The 22,156-nt window shown below is 33.2% G+C and overlaps 1 protein-coding gene across 4 annotated transcripts in view; it reads left to right on the forward strand.

Annotated features, from left to right (window-relative positions):
• Positions 1-21,105, forward strand: part of CHL1 (cell adhesion molecule L1 like) — a 288,040-nt gene extending 266,935 nt beyond the window's left edge. For 3 of the 4 annotated variants that reach the window (XM_020979269.2, XM_020979271.2, XM_020979270.2), the window contains 8 exons: positions 351-466; positions 587-791; positions 2,156-2,278; positions 6,309-6,488; positions 10,942-11,103; positions 11,753-11,884; positions 14,184-14,256; positions 16,677-21,105. In XM_020979269.2, the coding sequence (XP_020834928.1) occupies positions 351-466; positions 587-791; positions 2,156-2,278; positions 6,309-6,488; positions 10,942-11,103; positions 11,753-11,884; positions 14,184-14,256; positions 16,677-16,893 (1,208 nt within the window). In that variant the 3' untranslated portion in view covers positions 16,894-21,105. The remainder of the gene's footprint in view (positions 1-350; positions 467-586; positions 792-2,155; positions 2,279-6,308; positions 6,489-10,941; positions 11,104-11,752; positions 11,885-14,183; positions 14,257-16,676) is intronic. The other variant, XM_020979272.2, reaches the window with a different exon arrangement.
• Positions 21,106-22,156: the final 1,051 nt, after the last annotated feature.

A 22,156-nucleotide genomic window follows, 5' to 3' on the forward strand; every position in this document is an offset into this window, starting at 1 on the left:
AGCTACCAAGCTGCCTCTGTTTAATAAACATTTTTCAAAGGAAGGTATAGTGACCTTAGAAATGATCAAAGAGACAATCCATTAGACCTCAGGGCACCAATAGTGCTACCATATTATGATATCATTATATAAACTTAGACTTATTAATAACATTATTGTAAACTTTTGAATATTGATGAATATTGTTTGGGTTTTGAAGTATTTTTTATTTAAAAAAATGTTCATGAACTCACTCCCTGGTTTAAATATATTATAGAAATAGTTTTTTGAGAATAATCTTATTGATTCCAATTTAATAACAACATGCTCACACGGAATTCTTTATTTTTTGTATGTGTGTGTCTTTACAGATCCTGATGCAGCTCCTTTGTTGGTATCAGCAAGAGTTATAAACAGTACCCTAATTAACGTCACCTGGGACAGAATTCCAAAAGAGAGAGTACATGGACATTTGAGAGGATATCAGGTTTTATTTCCTAATAGTTGCATGAGAATATTCTTGGTTTCAAAATAAGGCTGATTCAATAGGTTACAGAAATTATATACGTGCGAAAATATGTCAATGGATTATCATTTTTTATTTCAGATCAATTGGTGGAAAACAAAAAGCAGATTGGATGACAGGAAATTCCCCAAAGAAATTAAAACTCTAAGACTGCCAGGAGACAGAAGCTATGGAATGGTTCCTTCACTAGACCCATTTAGTGAATTCAAGTTAACAGTCTTAGCCTACAATTCCAAAGGTGCTGGACCAGAAAGCGCTCCAATTTCTTTTCAAACTCCAGAAGGAGGTAAAAGAACAATAAAATATGTGAGAGATCTTCTTCCTTTATTTCCTCTTTGAAACTGTAGTCCTAGATAAGATGTAATCTAACACAATTTTTCATTAGTGTTCATAAACATTAGTGGTTTGATAATTCAGGCCAGTTGCATGTCTCTTTAATTTTGTAGTATATTTATACTCGTGACATAGTAGATAGAGGCCTGGCCTTGAAGCTAGGAAATTCTACGTTCAAGGCTGTCCTGTGATACTGGCTGCTTGATCATGGGCTAGTTTTAACTACTTAATAACCTCTAAGGCTTTAATTTGCATAAAAGGGCCAATTTTCATAAGTAAAGGGAGTTTTCTCATGTGGGAGTCTCTGTATTAATCAAAGTACCAGGCTAATTCTTATCTCTCTCTGACTGTCTCAAAAGGTGTGTCTTAAATGGACACACACACATTTGTGTAACAGGGCATATGGGTGTAAAGATCTCAGTTTGTATAAAAGGGGAAATCTCCAATTCACATGGCTCTGTACCAATGTTCTGCTGGTGAAATTAGAAAGACTGCCATCATTGCAATCAGAGTGGTTATTGTAGATGCTACTTCCAGAGTCAAATTTAATAGCTTCTAATATGGGAAAAAGATAGTGAGAAAGCACCCCAACTACAATGGTTGAATGGTGACCCACATTTTCTCTGTGCCCTCATGCTCTCAGTTACAATACAACTGCTGGCTGCATCCTATTAGATTGTGTGGTGGATCTGACTTCTGCTGAATGTACTTGTGTTTTTCTTACCTATTTCTGTGCCATTGGTAACCAAGACATTTCTTTGTCAGTCTTCATAAGTTTTCAAAGCTGATATTAGCACAAAACCAATAAGTTAAGTGCTAATGAAATTAAACATTGCAATTCTAATGGCAGAAGAAATAAAATCCTAGTGCATATTACCTGTAAGTAAGTATTCTATATTATCGATCTTAAAGTTCATTCTAAATCAGTCAATAAGCATTTTTAGGAGCTGACTATTATCCATTTGTTTTGCTGTGTTAGAGATAGACATCAAAGCCAAAAGAAAGATAGTCCATATGCTCAAGGTGCTAATTTTCTAATGGGGAAAGTGTACCCATTGACTTGGTCTGGAGAATTAAGGATGACTATTCTTTCGTCTTGCCCAAAATGGAGGTTCTTGGAAGAACTCACAAATGAGAGAAGAGACCCAAAGATGAATAGTCAGAGGGAAGCTGAATTATGGCGGTGTGAGATAGAAAACCAAAATTTGCTTGTGTCAGGCCCTTCCCATTGGAAGGATGGGAAAATATAAAGGAATTCATTTTATTTTCATAGTTTGAGTTTTCTCATAAATTCTAAGTTTACCTCATTTATTTCAGTACCTGAACAGCCTACTTTCCTCAAGGTTATACATGCTGACAAGGACACCGTTGTATTATCCTGGGGATTGCCCAAGAAAGCACATGGCAATTTAACTGGCTACAGTTTACAATATCAGATAAGTAAGTAGAAGTTTGATGTTTGTAAGCAATCTCTCTTAGATTAATTAATTATATATTTGAGTAGATGGCATTTTAAAATGAGAACCTAGGCAATACTTTGGCTATATGATGAGAAGATGGTACTCATTGGAAAAGACCTTGATGTTGGGAAAGATTGTAGAAAGAAGAAAAAAAAGGACAGCAGAAGATGAGATGGATAGATAATCTCATGGGGGGAAAATGAACATCAACTTGGAGAGGCTTTGAGAGATAGTGGAGCAGAGAAGACCCCAGCATGCTGTGATCCTTGAAATCATGAAGAGTTGGGTATGACTGAATGACTGAACAACAACAGACAGTTCTCATTTTAGGTTATCACTGATTGATTTGACTACCATAAATTTCGGCTGAACTTCAATGTGTAAGCAACTCAACCATTTGGTGTGAAGTGATGTTATTTGGAGGTTAACTTGAACACAAATGCCTACATAAACTTATGCCATGATAGAATACATTTCAACTTCCTCAATTAATATTTTTTTCTTCATATTTTCTTTTCCTATTACTCTAAAACTTGTTTACATAGAATATTTGTTTTATCCTTATTAGGAAAGAGATAAATTGTGTGTAGTAGAAAGAGGTCTGGATAACAAGTGAGAAAAAACTATATCAAAACCTTTCTAATTTACATTCAATCTCTCTCTTTCTCTCCATTTATCTGTTTATATCTATCTATCTATCAAATCCTAATGCTGACACTTACTGTCTTTTTGATATTGGGCATGTGACATGTATTTTGACCTTTAACAACCTTTTGAATGACCTATAAAGCTGCAGAAAATAAACAAGCAAGCAACTGTTTGAATAACTAAATGAGTAAAAAGGGGAAAATACACAAACAAGAAGGAAATAGTTGGAAGAAGAGAAAGATGTTTTGCAAGAGATTGTTACTGCTTCATCTTTTGACTATGCTTTGCTGATTACTACTCAAGCCCAATCTTCCATCTTGGGTCTATCTATCTATCTATCTATCTATCTATCTATCTATCTATCTGTCTGTCTGTCTGTCTATATTAGATGGAGCATGGCTTTGGTGATATCTTTGTTACTGTAACTTTCTATCTATGACTTCATGCAATATACATGAATATGTATGAACATACATCTAGGTACATATACATGAATGCATGTATGGTTATATACTATATGAGGCAGCATGGATGGTATAGTGAATAAGAGCACTCTTTAGGCTCTGGCAGATCTGGGTTCTAGTCTCACCTCTCATATTCACTGGCTTCATGGTCACATCATTTAAACTCAATTTCTCAAGCAATTGTCTCATCTATAAGACTCTAAATTGCAGAAAAGTTACATTGGTATAGGAAATTTCTTCACTGCAAGTTCCTTATGTCAGTGAAATCACAGGTCTAGTCATATATGTGTATATGCATATGCATGTATAAACACATGCATGTGTATATAGATTTTTAGTTTAGGATTATTGAATGCCTGAGCTGATATTAATGGATTTTAAAAGAAAATAAGAAGTAGTTAAATTATAATCTTTTAGTGAGTATTGGGGAAAATATTTCCTTTCATTTACTAAGAAATATTACAATATATATTGGTGATATATTCACTCACAGTTGTAGTCATGGGAAAATAAGGCTAAAAAGACATTTTAAACCTATACATGATGATTTTAGCAACAAATATTCCACTGGATTTTTAAAAGGGATTGATTATGTATTGAAGAAAAAGGAGAAAGAAAGCTTTCATATTAAAGAAAATTGCTTTATAGAAAAACTGGATGAAATAAGAAGCAAAATTAAAGCCCTGGCTACAATTTTTGCTTTCCTTACTTGCAGAAAATGGCTCTTTTTAGATGAAGAAATAAGGAAAGGATACTTATTTGCAGATTTCTTCTGAAAACATCATTGACCTGGGTGTGATCACACTGGTCAAAACATCTCCACACTTACAAGGTGTAGAGAAAAAGAGTTGAAAACACAGCAAGTTCTGTGTCTAAACAAATTAATTAGCCAGTTTTTTTCTCCAAATGTTTCTCCACTGTAATGTGAGCATAGGCATTGCAGACATTGCTGGCAATAATTAACTCATTTTTCATATTAAGGAAATATCAGGAGTTTTTTTTTATTTGTCCAAGATCTTTATCTCCTTCAACTATTAACAGCATTAGTAGTAAATTGCATTGCTTAAATACCAATAGGATATAGGATACATTGTAAAGGAGAGAAGGAAATAAGAGAAAGGGAGGGAAGCGAAAGAGGGAAGGGGAGAGAGAGAGAGAGAGAAAGAGAGAGAGAGAGAGAGAGAGAGAGAGAGAGAGAGAGAGAGAGAGAGAGAGTTAAAACTTCCAAGAAATGAAACCTTATATAATATTTCTATTGAAGGAGCACTTTCAATGGAAAATTAATTCAATTAACAATTATTAAGCACCAACTATATGCCAGAAACAGGAAAAAAATGGATGGATTACTTTCCTGAAATAATATGGAAAATTCAATCAATCAAGAATTGCATCAGGCACTTGGAATACAAAATCAAACATGAAATAGACCATGTCTTTGAGGAGTTTACATCCTAGTAAAAGGAACTATACATGCATACATTAAGATGCATGCATATATACACATGTACATACATATAAAAATACATAAACAGTAGGTCTAAGGTAACCTTGATGAGGGGAAGGGGGACTATCATTTGGGGGAATGAAGAATGGCATTAAGCAGCTGAGAGTGCTTGACTATATTTTGGAGGGATTCTAAAATATTAAGAAGAGAAAGGAGTGCATTTGAGGCACAGAGGATAGCAAGCACAAAGACAGCCTACAGTTTGCAGGTCAAGTGGGAGTAACTAAACATCCCTATAACCTATATCATGAATAATGGTGCTTTAAAGATTAAAGTTTTCCCCAGTGCATTGATACTTTTGCTCTTTGCTTCAATGACATTTAATCACATGGAATCTATTTATTATCTACTAAAAAGACAAATGTCTTGATATGACACAAGCACACCAAACATTGCATCAGAAGTAAATGAACATGTGTGTGTCTAAAAAGAAAAATGAGTGGACTAGCACATTATTGGAACTCAAAGGGCATAGCTTAAAAATGCCAATTCCTTATTACTTCAAATACACTACAGTTACATTCGTTGGAATTATGAGACTATCTTGATTAGTCATTAGGTCAATTACTATTCATTAATTTTTTTATTATTTTAATTTTGATTTGTACATTTATTCTGTTAATCAAACCTATGGGAAGTCTTTAAGAAATTGATTGATTTTTCAATTATGTTTTCTAGAGAAATTAGGAATATATGTCTATACACGTGTGTGTATAATATATGTGCATGTTATATATAATGCATATTGCACGTAATATGTTATGTGTAATGGGATGTTACTTCAAAGCCATATTATCCCATCTTTTTATTTTAGAAAGGAGGGAACTAAAGTCAAGGGAGGGTAAGTGCTGTCTTTAAGAACATACAGGTAGTCTCAGAGGCAGTGTTTTAACCTCCAATTACTGACTTCAAAGCCCATAATCTTTTCATTGTATCATTTTGCCATATCCTCCATTTTTTGTCTAAAATAAATAATAGTAGTATTTAATTTTACTTTTCTTTTATTTTATATGTTAAATGTGTTTTCATAAAAATAAATTTATAGTACTGATATAGCTGGCTAAAAAAATGTTAAACTGTAATTTTCACATGGTATGATCCAAAAATGGAAATCTAAAATAATGTAGGTTTTATACTGCAAAAATCCATTTTGACCCTTGGTTAATAAAGGAATTTTTTTTGAGAAAATCAATAATATTTTCTTTTTAGAAATTCATAATGATAATAAAAGGAAAGAACAACTCTACAAGCAGCTGTCTGTAATTGAATAGGGAAAATTTTAATTTAGAAAATCTTTCCATGTGTGCCCCAAAGCTGTAACTCTCATGTTTTATTAAATTTTATGGAAATTAAAAATCCTTATATATATTTCATTTCTTTTCTTTTTTTTTAAGTCAATGACACAGATGAGATTGGAGAACTAAAGGAAATCAACATCACAAACCCTTCAAAACTCAGTTGGCGTGTTCCAGATCTTAACTCCACCACCAAATATAAATTCTACTTGAGGGCATGTACTTCCAAAGGCTGTGGAAAACCCATAACAGAGGAAGGCTGCACAATAGGAGAAGGGAGTAAGTTAATAGTGTTAATAAGGGTGTCTCATTAAAAAAAAGTATATGGAAATTCATGATGTAACAGAAATGTTTATGGTAGGAGAATGTGGAGATTTGGTTAAAAAAAAAGACAGCATCATTACTTTAAGAAAAGGATTTCAGTTCAAATTGAAGTGACCATAGCCACTCTAAATAGTGTCTGCAACATTAATCACACTAGCCCTTTGGTCAGGCAGCCCCATACTTTCAAGTTAAAGAGTTGTGTCTTTTCTAAACAAAAAACCAGAAAGGGAGCAAAGAAATAGGGAGAAAGCAAGAGAGAGAGGAGAAAGGAGAAGAGAAAGGGAAGTGGGGGGAGAGACACAGAGAGACAGAGACACAGGGAGAGAGCCTAAAACTATTAAAATGAATATTCTTTTAAAGCTTTTCCTAATTCAGTGTAAAACCAACTCAATATCTCTAATTTACACACTCCCATTTATGTGTAAGCATATTGTGTTTGCCTGTGTGCTGGTCTGTAACAAATGTCAAGTGGTCTTAACTGTCCCTAAGTTGATAAGATTGTTTTAAGAGTGCCATGAAGTAAATCACTCTTGCATTTTACTCACACTGCTTGTGCCCCAGTTTCCTCCCTCAAATTTACCTCTATGCCCATGATTTTCCACAAGTGCTATTTTATTGGAATTCTTGCTTAGCTCTCTCTCATTGACCTTAAGCAGCATAGGTAGAGTAGGGATAAGTAGGAAGAGAATGGAGAAGTCAGAAGAATCAAGAAATTTTAGAGAAACTAGATGAAACAGGTAAATATGTGGTTATAGTTCAATTCAAGTATAGAAAGATAGAATGGAAACAAGAAAATAATGTACGTGGTGGGATCTCTATAAGTAATTATCTGAATGGAAGCAAGATGAACCAGGTACTGTAAGGAACATAGAAGAACCCTGACCTGGGAATCACAGCACTTGGTTTCCCATCATGGCTGTATTATGAATAATATATTATGAATAATATATACATGCATATACACATGCATGCCTGCATATGTACATGCATACACGCATGTTTGGCAAGTTATTTAACTTCACTGGGGCTCAGTTTCATCACGTGTAAAATGAGGAGTTTATACTCAGATTCTTACCTGTTTTAAAGTTTCATAATTGGGGAAGAGGGTAGAAAATGGAGAAATAAATTTAAGGGAAAGGTTTCATTATTAAAATAGTCACAAATGTGAGTGTTTAAATACATGCCAATACAGACAGTGCTGAATATTGTATGATTATAAATACAAGATATATTCTTCTTTAAGGTCTTGACCTCCCTGCTTTCCTTCAAATATGTGTGAGGGAAAAACATGAAATCAAAAAAATGTATACAATGTCTGGGATAAATTGACTATCAGGCAGTAAGAGTAATTCCTAATGAACTACCAGATTGATCTGAGTGTTTATAATAACAATTGCATTTTGAAAATACCTGAAAAATGTCTACTAGCTATGACTTCCATTTCTGAGCAACTTTCCTGTAGTTGACTGAAAATGGGTTCAGAGATGTAAGTAGGCACACAGAATGCCAGGCTTGCTAATGAGGCTCTCTCAAGGGACTCACTGCAAGTTCTGGGTAAGATCTTGGTGAATGGAAAAGAGATGAACACACCCACTACTTTACTCTGACTGAACCAACAATTCTCTGTCTGAGGAAAGTGCTTCCCTGCTTTTTACACACTGAAGTTCATCTTCATAAAAGGGTTTTCTAGAATAACTGCTTATTTAAAGCACTAACTAAAATCAAGAATGGTTTGTTGATGCTGTGGATGTTGTGTCTTATAATAATGCTCTTAAATTGGTCCAGGAGAGTAATCAGATATTTAACTAATGCTATTTCTTTCTTGCAATTTAAGCCTCTGATAGATAACCACCTTCCATTTTCTAATGCTAATTTCTTCAATAACCTTGTGTTTCAGTTTACTTTAGGAGGAAATATTTCTTGACTTTTTGCCTCTCCAGGATTCCACACATACTCTAATTCATCTACCAGTCCCTTTTACCATTAACAGTGATTTTTCTTCTACATGTATTTTGGTTTGCAACACAATCATATTTCCCAGGAAATAAATAAAAATACATTTCCCCAAAGGAATTCCATATAGATTTTTAAAAAGTATAAATAAAAAATAACAATAATAAGAAAAAAATGATTTCCACTGAGGAATAATATAATGCCAATACATATTTTAAAAAGGACACTTTGTGTACAAGCTAGAAGCTATCTCACACTATTGCTTTCTCCTTGCTCTGTCTAAACAGTACATTTAAGGCTCATCTGCCCTTTATTCTTAAGATGAGACTAAATTTCAGATAGATAGTATCACAATTCAATTCTTGGGTTCTAACTTCTCCCTTTAAGGAAATAAATTGCATTGATTAATAATATTTTATTGTATAATCAGAACACTGAATAATTAGATGTAAGATGCTACCTATATGTGTGTGTCTGTGCATTTATGTGTGCAAGCATGTATTTGCATCTTTTTGTGAATAAATCACATATAGATGATGGATAGATGATAGATAAATATGTATACACATATGACATTTTAAAGGTTCTCTTAATTATTTACCCAAAACTCACACTAGAAGTGTTGTAGGACCCTTTTGCACTCTAAAGGCTATTGATCAGCTATGATTATTAGGTGGGAGGCTTTCATTTACTGCTCTTTTCTTGCTCTTTAACAAGATCCTTTGGGTATTACAATAATTAAATCTCCTTGGATCAAAGATAAGCCCAGCCTCTCCCAATTGAAGTCCCCTCTATAAAACTGTCATAGGCTTTTCACATGTCTTTAGACAAGTCTTTTTCACAAGTCTTTCTTTAGACTTATATTATAGCTTCTGATATCTTATCATTCTGCAGGCTGCCAGGTGTATATTTGTTTTCATTTCCTTCCAAATTATAATCGCTAAAATTTTAGGCTTGCATGTTTATTGCTGTGAGAATTGTCTTATTCTGGTAACCAGAGGAACAATAACAAGGAATGTATTAGGTACTTGGTCTAGATGCTAGTGACCAGAAAGCAAATATATTTCACTTGGGAAAAATAAATTTTCCCATCATAGCATTTGGGTCATGGGAATTAATCTAACCTTTGTATGACCTGTTTATTGATAAATCTAAAATAAAATGAATTATTACTTCTTTATTTAAATATCCATTGCCAAGCACATATCCTAAGGTGTAATAAGTGCTTAGCAAATATTTGTTGAATGCAATTGGATTCTGTCAGTCCATTTGGTATTTAAGTTAAATGATTTCATTTCAAATGGCATAAAAATCTACATTGTTTTCTATCCTAGTATGTTATGATATTTCATAACCATATGGAAGATAAACATTTTAGTATTGTATATCACAAGTTTTTTTTTGTCTCAGTTCCCATTTTGGTGGAGGAGAAAATGGAGATAAACAGAATACCTAGCCCATTAGCAATAAATATCCTGTGCAAAAAATTTAGATTTTGAATAGTAATTATTAAGTATTTCAATATACAATTCCTTCTACAAAACAAGGAAAAATAAAATCAAATAAACAAACAAAAATACACAAATAAATGAAGCCCAAAATGTCAAACTGAATTATTTGTAAGAAAAACTAAAAAAAAGTTTCTTTTCAATCTTGAGTAACAGAAGTTAATGATCTTGGAGTTATTTTGTAATTCTATGCAAATTTTAAAAGTGCAAGGAAACAGTTTATATAATCAACTCCAGTAGCTCCCTATTAAATCAGGTTTAAAAAAAATCTTGTTAGGCTTTAAAAGTACTCCATAACTGGCCCCATTCTACCTTTCCATTCTTTTTATACCACAAACCACCTTTCCTCAACCTTCTCTTTGATTCAGGAATGCAGGCCTCCTTGCTCATCCACCTCTCAACTCTGAATGTTTTCACTGGTTGCTCCCATGTTTGGTACTCTTTTCTTCCTCGTGTCCACTTCCTCACTTCCCCAGCTTCTTTCAAGTATGAGCTGAAGTTGCACCTTCTACAAGAAGCCTTTCCCAGTCTTCCTTAATTTTAGCACCTTTCCTCCAAGGTTATCTGCAGTTTACCCTGTATATATTCAGTTTGTGCAGAGCTATTTTCCAGTTGTCTTCTCCCTAGAGCTGTGAACTTCTTGAAAGGAGGAACTGGCTTTGGCATTTCTTTCTTTTCCCAGTGCTCATAGTTCCTGGAACACTGGAGACATTTAATAAAGTCTAGATGACTGACTGATCAACAGGAAAATTCTAAATAGCACCAGAAAAGACAGCATACCTCTTTATGGTGGTGTTTTCTTCCCTCAAATTTAGGAAACATTCAAGAAAAGGAAATTGCTGAAAGATGTCTATCTTGTTGACCATGAATAACAAATATTTTTTCCATTTCAAAGTCCTACATTTTTTTTAAAGAATGCATATGACTTGACTATTTACCTTTCATAGGTAAGAGTGTCGGGAAGATTTCAGAAGCAGTAAATCCTACCCAAAAGGTTCACCCTCTTGAGACATTTGACCCTGAATCTGAGCATACAGTTCGTCTAGTGACTAAGAATTGGGTTGATAACAATAGCATTTTTGAAGATGTTATTGAGACAAGGGGGAGAGGTGAGAAATCAAAGGTCTTGTGGGCTGAGATTATGAAATGTGTTTTGTGGATGATATAATTATGCATCCTTCCCTAAGTTATTGGTGAACTTGTAGAAAAGGTAAATTAGTAGAATCTCAGTTTTTAATTCATCTTTGTGTAGTACCTGCAAATTAGCCAAATGAAAAATTTATATATTTCCTTAACTAATCACTAGTCATGTTTAGCCAATAATATAGTTGCTACTTAAGCATAATAGCCTGGCTAATTAATGCATGTTTTAAGAGGCTCCTTTGAAAAAATCTGCATGCAACTGATGTGCTCTTCACTCTTTCTTGTGTAATACTGCTTTGGTATATGACTTTATTTCTCCTGTTCTCCTTTTCTAATTGAACCAAATATAACCTGGGTTATAACTTTCTGGAAAATAAAATATACATTTAATAATACCCTCAATTAAAATATCAAAGAATTGGAATCCTTTTTTTAAAAAAAAAAGTAAAAATCACAAGAGTTCAAAGTGACGGGAGTACTAAGCAGTATTTTTTAATATATTTATGTATTTATTTGTTCATTTGTTTGATTATTTATTTTGGAGAGTGATGTTTTCTGATTGTCCCAGTCTGACAAGTCTAAAATTATGCATTTAATTTTCTTTCTCTACAACAGCATATGCGGGTTTGTATGACAACATCTCTACCCAAGGATGGTTTATTGGACTGATGTGTGCCATAGCTCTTCTTACATTGATATTATTAACTATTTGCTTTGTGAGAAGGAACAAAGGTGGAAAATACTCAGGTAATGCTTCACCATCTCATGTGCTTGTACTGATTTTAAAAAAAATCAGCTCCTTTGTGCCATTGTTCAGAATAATCATCTCCATTTTTCAAGCACCAGTGTAGTTGGCACAGGCTAGTTTCTGACATAGAGTGATTTTACATATAAAGCACTGGACTTGGAGTCAGGAAGACCTGGGTTCAAATTTTCCCTCACACACTAGTGTTATAACCCTGGACAAATTACTTAAGCTCTCTGAGTCTCGGTTTTTTCATTTGTTAAATGAGAGGGATAGTCTTGAAAGACTCAGGTCCCTTCTATCTCTCTATATATTTTTGATCCTAACATCAATAAAACTTCCTGCATGCCTCAATCAAATAGGATCCTGCTGTCCTCAGAATATTTATAGCACTTTGACCATTTCTTCAAGGACAATTCACATATTGCCTTGCCGTATAATTTTTGTGCACTTTTGTATCCATTTAATGTACTATCCCTCATAGCAGGTTTCAATTTTATTGAGTACAAGAACTGTCCTTGCTTTTTATATTCCTCTAAATGCCTGCCTAGTATACTGTCTTATACACAGTAGGTGCCCAATGACTTTATTGAATCTGATTGAATGGGATTGGAATTTGGATTTTAGTAAGTTTAAATGCTAATGCTGTGATAGATCCATGATCTCATCAGTGTGGGTATTTCCTCCATTCATATAGAATATATGTCCCCACTCATGTTTTCTCATCTCAAGTAGTTCTTGACTATGTTCTTCAATAAATCTTATACAGAAGTTTTGTCAAGAGCACCAGATGTCTTCCTCAGAATTACCAGTATCACACTAAAGTTTTCCATTAAGTATCTCTTGGTATCACACCCATGATAGTTGCCTTTATGACATTATTTTGGTACAAATTTTCTTTTGGCAACATCCTGTAGCATATTTACACTGAACATTCATGATGCAGGTTAAAAAAATATTATTAAGTGCAATCATTAAAGACAAAGAGACAATCTGGTATGTAGCACAGGGATGATTAAATCAAGGAATCAAGATTCTAAACTCAGCTCTCACTGTGTGACTTGAGCAAATCATGTCATATGATAAAAATCTTTTGAAATGTAATACTAAACATTTTTTTTCATATGGCTAAAAATAAGGAAAATGTTTCCTGGTAATCCAAATGAGTTTATTATTAATGTTAAGCTGGAAGAAAGAGAACCACCATGGTAGGGAGATGCTCTTAGCTCAAGATATAACTTATAAATCAATGTAAACCTTTAGAGCTGGTATTTAGCAGCAAAGAAAAGGAAATTCTTTCATAGGCTTCTTTTCTTCTTTAGCAGCACCCCCAGAAAAAAAAATCTCCCACCTCTAATAATCCAGGCACGTTGAGATTTTACTTCTGAGGAAAATAAGATCCAGTAGAGTGAATGACTGAGCCAAATAATGGAGTCAATCTCATCTTATTTACCAGAGCTGATCTGAATTAAGCTTTTGAATGTAATTTATATTTATGAACCACTCTACATACTTCACAAAACCCTTAACATTCTTTATCCCTTTTGCTCCTCGTAAGTTCATTGCATGGCAGGTAGTATTAAGTAATTTAACCTTGTTTCACTAATGAGAAACATATTATTCAAACTACTTAATGATTTTCTCAGTCACTGATTGTTGGACCCTGACATGTGTAACCTTGGGTGAGTGAGATTGCTTTTCAGGGCCTCAGAAGGCTCATTTGTAAAATCGGTAGGGAGGTGAAGAAACCTGAAGTTAGTCAGACTAACTCTGAAAACTTTTCTGCTGTTTAGCATCTATAAGACTGAAATTCCATTATTTTGTTTCTTTAATCTACTTTCATTATTTCATGCCACCTCTCCAATGCAAATGTTACATTTCCACTTAATACCTTTTAAACGAAGAATATACATGTTTTAATAATTGAGAAGAGCCCCAAATATTCTGGACTATTTCTGCCTTCCACCATTCTTGTATCTCCTCTCCCCCCCCCCACCAAAATGGATAGCAGTCCCAGGAAGGCTATCCAAATGCTTCGATTATTCTAGGGCCATATAGGTGAACATAAGACTAAAACTCTATTTTTCCTTTCTTATCTGTGTGTTTTTAATGGTGGATTTGAGAGTTTATTACATAGACACAGACAAAATTTCTTAGACAATTTGTCTGCTCTACTATAATAAAACATGATTAATGCTACTGCCAACAAATAACTAACCAGCCCTTTTCCATATGTAAATAGCAGAAGTCATGCTTTTTTCCAAAAAAAAAAAAATGATTCAGATCTTGTTTTTCCTACAGTGAAAGAGAAAGAAGATTTACATCCAGACCCAGAAGTTCAGTCAGGAAAAGACGAAACCTTTGGCGAGTACAGGTAATCATAATACATAATTTCACAAGAAAACAAAACAAAAAAAAGATCAAATGTGAATCTGGTCAAGAAATAAGGCAGTTGTTCATTGGGATATAAAATTGTACTGGACTATATTATCATATTCAAATTAAAATCAATAGGCAAAATATCTTGACGAGTGATATAGACGTTGTTGATGAATAAGTGCCATGCATCCATCTATTTGGTGCACTTTTTTTTCATTTTCAGTGTGTTTTTAGTTTTAAAAAAAATTGCATTTTCTCTTTGAGTGGTGGTATTTCTATATATTTTAAAATGCAGAAAGAAGGAAAATAGGGTTTTTTTATTTGCATAAGGATATTGAAGTAAGCAGAAGATTGATATGTATTTTTAAAATTCAGATAATTCAATATACTTCAGATTAATATACTTTCCCTAAACAAATATCACCAAGAATTTAAACTATGAATTAAATAAATTTTTTAAAAATGGTGGGAAGTAGGCCAGGAGAGCTAGTGACATATAAAGATCACTGGTTTGTGATTCAAAATACCAAGTTACGACAGTAGCTTTGTGACCCTATTCGAGTGACTACTCTCTGATCCTATTCCCTCATGGGTAAAATGTTGTGCAGAACTATAGGTTTAGAGGTGATTGCAAGCTCAAAACTCATATAGTCCATTACCTTCATTTTACAGATTAAGAAATGGAGGCTAGAATTAGTCCCACTGGCAGAAAGTGACAGAGCTGGGATTTCAGTCTGGGTCCTCAGACTTCATATTGTTTATGGTTATTTTAAATGGAGCTTCTTTTTTTATCTCTTGCTGCTGGGCTTTGTTGGTCATATAAAGAAATGTTAATGATTTATGTGGGTTTATTTTACATTCTGCAAATTTGCTGAAGTTGTTAATTATTTCAAGTAGTTTTTTAATTGATTCTCTCTAAGTATACCATCATATCATCAGCAAAGAGTGATAGTTTTTCCTCATTCCCTATTCTAATCCTTCTGATTTCTTTTTCTTCTGTAATTGCTAAAGCTAACATTTCTAGTACTATGTTGAGTAACAGTGGTGATAATGGGCATCCTTGCTTCACCTCAATCTTATTGGGAAGGCTTCTAGCTTATTCCCATTTCAGATAATACTTGCTGAGGGTTTTAGATATATATTGCTTATAATTTTAAGCAACATTTTATTCCTATGCTCTTTAGTAGTTTTAATAGGACTCAGAGCTGTATTTTGTCAAAAGCTTTTTCAGCATCTGTTGAAATGATCATATGATATCTGAAGTCCTCAGACTTCAAATCAATCACTCTGTGCACTCTCTACACTGTCTCTATTTAGAATAACACTTAACACCATATCTACTTCAAAGAGTTGTTATGAAACATTTTTTCCAAAGCAAAGTGCTATATAATTTGTTGTTATTTAAAAAAGTATTTATTAAATTTTATATTAATAAATGTTAAATACTATGAAATATTCTCAATAGGATTCAGTTGATTTTATCACAAAGCTTAAAATTAATTGCATACATATGTATGTACCTCTTCATATGTTCATATCAATCCAGAAAGTGTCTAGATAAATATAACTAAATGAAGAGTCACTATATCACAATGAATAAGAAACCGGGAAGATCTGAGTTGAAATCCTTTTCTCAACAGATAGTGACCATAATATCCTGGATAAGTCACTTAGCATGTTAATGCTCTAGGATATTGTCTAAATCTCTATCAATAGAAAGGTGCTAACCTTCATTTGTAAAAGAAATGATGTAATCTGAGAGTTGCCTATGTAAAAAAAAAATCACAGCTTCTGTCACCATTCACGTATAGATATGCTTAGCATAAAACCTGGCAAATAATAAGTGCTTCAGAATTCTTTTTTTAAAATATTTATAAGCCTCAGCTTTCCCACAAACACTTTTGGGTTTTTTTTACTGGAAAAGAGTGGATAGATGTCATCCCCCAAATATGTAGACTATTGGTAATTTGATATAAATGTAAAATTTTGACATTTGTAAGCTTCTTTTCAATTAGATTTCATTTGAGATTATGTCAAGTGACATAATCTATTTTTTTGAAGATAACCCATGACTTTTGCCAACTCTCTTATTTTAAATTATATGATCCATCAATAGATTAGAGTTATTGTATTCAGTTTTAATTCCTTTGAATATCCAGTAGAAAGAGAAATCACTTTGGAGTCTGAACACCTGGGTTCAACTCCCACCTCTAGCATTTAGTCTCTATGTCAAATTGGTAGTCACTTATTTTTTCTGAACCGTCATTAAATCATCTGTAAAATAAAGAAGTTAGATGTGATTGGCCTCCAAACTTCCTTTTCGCTATCAGTCTCTGATTTGGCTGTGTGTGCAGCCTGTGATCCTTCAAACCCATAATTCTAGGTTTTGTTAGAAATTTTTCTTTTATCTTCTAGTGACAGTGATGAAAAACCACTTAAAGGAAGCCTCCAGTCTCTAAACAGAAACCTCCAAGCCACAGAAAGTGCCGATAGCTTGGTGGACTATGGAGAAGGAGATCACGGCCTATTTAATGAAGATGGATCATTTATTGGAGCTTACACCGGGTCTAAGGAGAAAGGATCAGTGGAGAGTACTGGAAGTTCAATGGCAACTTTCCCACTTCGTGCATAAACTTTGTGTACATAAACCGCATGAGACACTCACCTCATTTTTTCCATATTGATCTGTATGAGTAAGCAAATTCTTGTCTACGGGACAGAACTGGGTTTAACCAGGATCAAACATCCAGCAAGTAAGCCAAGAACAAGTCACTGCCATTGACAGACAAGAGAAAATTCTTCTGGCCTGTGTTGTCATGGGTTGAATTCAAAGAAGAATGAACATAACCATAATGATTAGATTAAACTTAGTTGGACTCAAATAATGAGTAATCAGTGTTCCCTTCACGTTCCTGTTCTGGGCTGTCCCATGTGTTCTCATAACTTCTCTTGACTTGTAGAATTTTATACACATTCTATACACACCCATTCATTCAGTTTCATAGGATTGCATGGCTTGACTTTATTTTTTCCTAGCTGTTGAAAAATGAAAGAAACACAGGTTATTTAAAAACAACAACAAAAATAAAAACACTGAAGAAACCAAGTCCATGTTTATTATTTAAAATTGTTCTGTTTAAGATATTCTGCATGACCCATAAATTGACAAGTATTTATTTGTCCAACACTGGTTATTGGAGACAATGATATTTAAGTCATTAAATTGTGGCTAGTCAAATCCAGTTTGATTTCTGGTTTCTCCTTACTATGGAGTCTCTGGATATCTGGGCTTCTTTCCCTTGGACTAAAATACCTATAAGGCACCACTGGACATGGACTTAGGAGTGAGCAGGCCTAATGTTCCCTTGCTTGGGAATGGTAACCTGGTTTCTGCTAAAACTCATTCAAAGACTTCATTTCTAAACTGACTCCTTTTACCTGTAAGGTGTAATTATAATGATATGCTAGCATATATTTTATGAATGGAGTGGACACATTCTGGTGATATTTACACAATACAAAATATAGATGTGGTTTTAGCTTTTATTTTGAAGTGAGGCACATTAACATAAGAATTTATACAGCTACAGTACAGAGTAAGAGCTACTGTTTTACACCATACCAGAATTTCACTATTCAGAAATCAATAAAGCAAACTTTCAAATCAGAAGAAACTGCGTAAGATTTTTTTTCAAAATAAAATAACTTGTGAAAATTAAGTGAATTTTTGCATATTTTTCAAAATATGCTTTTGTTGGTTGTTAAAACACCACCTGTTTACTATAGAAATTCCTGTGTATGTGTTTCTCTGCATCTTACATTGAGCATCATTAGAATTAGAATTGTCTCCATATCACTTCTTTTTGAGAAAACATAGTGATTTCTTTAAATGTATGAATTGGCATTTGACCTATTAATTTTATTTTCAAATTAACTTATTTTTAAATTGGCATTAAGCAATCCATATGAATCTCAGTCAGCTGAAATAATGACTCCGTTACATATGCTTCAACCTAAATCTGTTAATGAATGTTCAGAAAATTTGAACTTTGATTGAAATACTCCTTCCTCTTTCATGGACAAATAATTGGTTTGTTGAATAGACAATATGGCAATGGAACTGGAAGTTTTCTTGTTTCTTTTTTTTAAACTATCACTATTATATAAAAGGTATAGGCAAAACATTAAATTGATAATATGGAAGTGTTTGCTATAGTAGCAGGTACTTACTAAAGTAAATGAAGTGTGCTTTTTCAGGCTTTGTTGGAACATTAGAATGTATATATCCAAGAATGTCCATTTGTAAATTACCTTTAGGTGTCCATTACAAAAACCTTGCAAAATTACAAATATCCTCTATTCTATTTAGGAAAAATAACACAGAACTGGCTTTAATAATACTTGAGACTATACTTTGTGATTTGCTCCTGATTCTCCTATAAATTTCTCTCCTTGGGGGTATTGGCCAAAGGGTATTTTTTAAAAAGTCCCATGAAAGGTGATGCCTCCTTTAAGTGGTGCCAGTAAGACTTCTCATTTTGGTGGAGTTATTAGAAATCAAGCTAATTCTGACTTCATCCATCTCCCCTTCTACCCTCATGCCTTAAGGAAAAAGGCAACTACTTGGTATTCTTCCTACCTGTATGAGGGTCTAGAGTCATCTTGACCCCACTCAATAAATGGTCAGTTTGTGTGGTGGGGAATAAAAGTCAAAAAAGGAGGATGTTCTGATCACTTTTTCTAAATGTTCTGTATTCTCAAGTACAGAAAGGGGAGAGTGTATGATGTCCCTACATTTTCACGTAGTTCCATGGGATAAAACAGGGTTTGAGATTTGTGTGTGGTAGTGCTCAACAGTCTTCTCTTGGAACAGTAACCAATTGGATGTGTCTAAAATGGTACGAACCAGTGATCTTGGCTATAATGTCTTCTCTTTCTCACATAAATCATTTTGGTGGGCTATAATGGATTAGCAATGAACCACTCAACTTTGGATTATCTAAAAGAGTTTACTATAAATTATGGCACATAAACACGTATAGAATACAAATTGTTAAATGGTATTTGTCATGTAGTTTACAAACCAGGATTGCTTTTCTATTAAACCTTATGAGCAAATTGTTCACTATGTTTTCTTTCTTATGCCTCAGGATCCAAAATATATATAGTGTCATTTAAGTGCAATGAAAGTTTAAAAAGGGTAATAGTATTTGAGAAATATGCCCATTAAGTGTCAAATTAACCTAAATGCTAAGGCCCTAGCTTAAATCTAGCACTTTGTTCTCTAGTGAATTTCCTTTCTGTATTTTATTAACTTTTTGCAATCCCTAATTTAACAGTCTGTAAATTATGGTAGAAAGTGTCTAAAATATTTATATCTTAAAGCATGCTGTTGGAAATCACCAAAAGCTTCTTTCTTTTAAAGGTAGCTGAATTGTCAACTAATGTAGTACTTTACTGAGTTTCCCCAAATCACTTGTTAAGATCCTGTTTTCTACATTATATATACCACTGTATGTTTTGAGTGAGCTACCCACTGAAGTTCTATATTCAATCACATTCTTGTGCATTTCAGTGGAAGGGAAAGGACCAAGGTGCACTGAATCCAAAACTGGGAAGTCTGAGTTCTCTTTGGAATTCTGCCATTCACTTTCGGAGTAGCCTTAGGCATGTCCCTAAACAATTCTATACTTAAGATCTTTTCATCAATAAAGTGCTGCTGAGAATCTGCTACCTGCTATACCACAGGGCTAGTTGTTTCTAATTAAGAATAATTAATGTCTGAGAAAGGCTAAAAAAGTCTTCATCTTTTCAAGCAAAAGGTATGAAGATTATAATTCTTTCTTTGAAATTATGGAGATAATAAACAGGGATTTCTGCATACAATTGGTAACATTCTGACATCTCCCTATACTTAAATTTCTCATTGAGTTAAGTAGGAATTGTGAATAAGATCATACAAACATATTCAGACATTCAAATAGGTACGCAGACCATAGCAATTCAATACTTTTTTTTTCAGTGAGCACAACATATATATATTTTTATAAAAAAAAAATACAGGAAATTAAAAAGGTGCCTACCGTCCAGCAAGCAGCATAATTTGTATGTGCCGTTACAAACTAATAATTGCTAAAAAGAGGAAACTTAAGCAGGGTCTTTCCCATATAAAATGTTCTTTTTTTTCCCACTAGTTTTACATGCATATTTATAATAACATGTTTGTGAATTAGGTGCATTTAGTCTACCGGGCATAAAGGCATCCAATATTTTAACTACACCTAGATTTATAAACTATGATGTGTAATGAAATTATCTGGAAGTCTCAAATAATATTTTTTCCTATTTTATAGTCACAGAATAAGAGAGAATCTAAAGACAAAGGACAGATGGACATTTTGTTTCCTTTAAAAACCTATAAAATCAAATTGTCATTTGAAAACCTAACTATGTTTACATATCATTAAGATCAAAACACTTGTAAAAACTTTCCAACGGATGATAAGGGGATTCAATATGTAACCAGGGCTCATTGATTCCAGTTTCCATTTAGTGAAATAGGTGGGGTTGAGCCAAAGCATACTTTATTTTATTTTGGATTTATGATATTTTATTACATCATCTGAAGAGGGAAAAGGACTGTGTAAACTAAGTTAATCTGACTGCTTTTTTTCAGATTAATATTCTTAGTGAAACTTTATTAAAGTTAAAAAAAATAAAAATGTGTTTGTATTGTAGTTGCTGTTTGTATCATGTTTATGTATATGTATGGTTTCAAAAATAGTTTGATTATACATGAAATTCAACTTTTCTAATAAAAGTTCAACTTCATGTAATCTAAAAATGCATTGTTATTCTTTGACTTCCAACAAGAATGAATGTTACTTTGGGTTGTGTATAATACTTTCTTTCAAGTGGCTAGAAAACATTTATCAAGCATAGTCAGTTGAACCTCTAGAATGTAGAATTACCTATTTAAAAAAGGGATCCTGATGACCATGACTGTTTATAAATAGAAGATTTAATAAGATCAACATCTATGGAGGTTAATAATGTGAGATACTTTGCATTTAAAGTAATAAAGAACATTATCAGGACGGACAGTGCAGTTAAGGGAATCTGACCATATTTCCAGAGCATCACAAAAGTACTACATTTTAAAATATTGCAAAGGGAAAACGTTGACATTGTTCTTAACTTTTATCTGAAGATGATCCATTTTATATTTCCTTGTTGAAAAGAACACAGGCTGGTTGCAAACATTTTACTACCATCCTCACCTTCAAACACTTTACTAAAATGTATGCAAATTCTATATTTTGTCAGTTCCATTAGACTTGGAAATTTTCCATTTGATCATAAGTTATTTCAGGACTTCTGTTGAAAACTTTGGGATTAGGACAGATGTATACATAGATACAGATACAGATATCAATACAGATTTATATATGACATGACATACATATAGATGTGGATAAAGACAGAGATATATCCTAGCTGTTTTTGTTAGATTTTACACATTTCCTTATGCAGTTAAAATAGGTTATTTTCTCTACTACATATTAATGCCCATATTTGTAAAGTATATACACAAAAAATCACACACATATGTATATGTATGTGAATGTACATATATAATAGTAGAAGGAAAAATTAACTACATGAAGCAATGCAATGTATAAAGTTTAAAAAGGAATACTTGAAATGACTTTTAGGGGAGTAAGAGATAAGTTGTTCAATAGGTCATCATCTGCTATTTAGAAAGTTTGTTTATGATACTAAAATACAAACCAAATCACCAAGTATGCTTTTAAGAAGTTTTAACATTTTAAAAAATTGACTCAAAATCAGCCACTGCTTCTCATTCCTGTTTTTATTTTTTTCTCTTCAAATTA

The sequence above is a fragment of the Phascolarctos cinereus genome, unplaced genomic scaffold, assembly GCF_003287225.1.
Source record: "Phascolarctos cinereus isolate Bilbo 61053 unplaced genomic scaffold, phaCin_HiC Scaffold_4;HRSCAF=312, whole genome shotgun sequence".
Classification (NCBI taxonomy): domain Eukaryota; kingdom Metazoa; phylum Chordata; class Mammalia; order Diprotodontia; family Phascolarctidae; genus Phascolarctos; species Phascolarctos cinereus.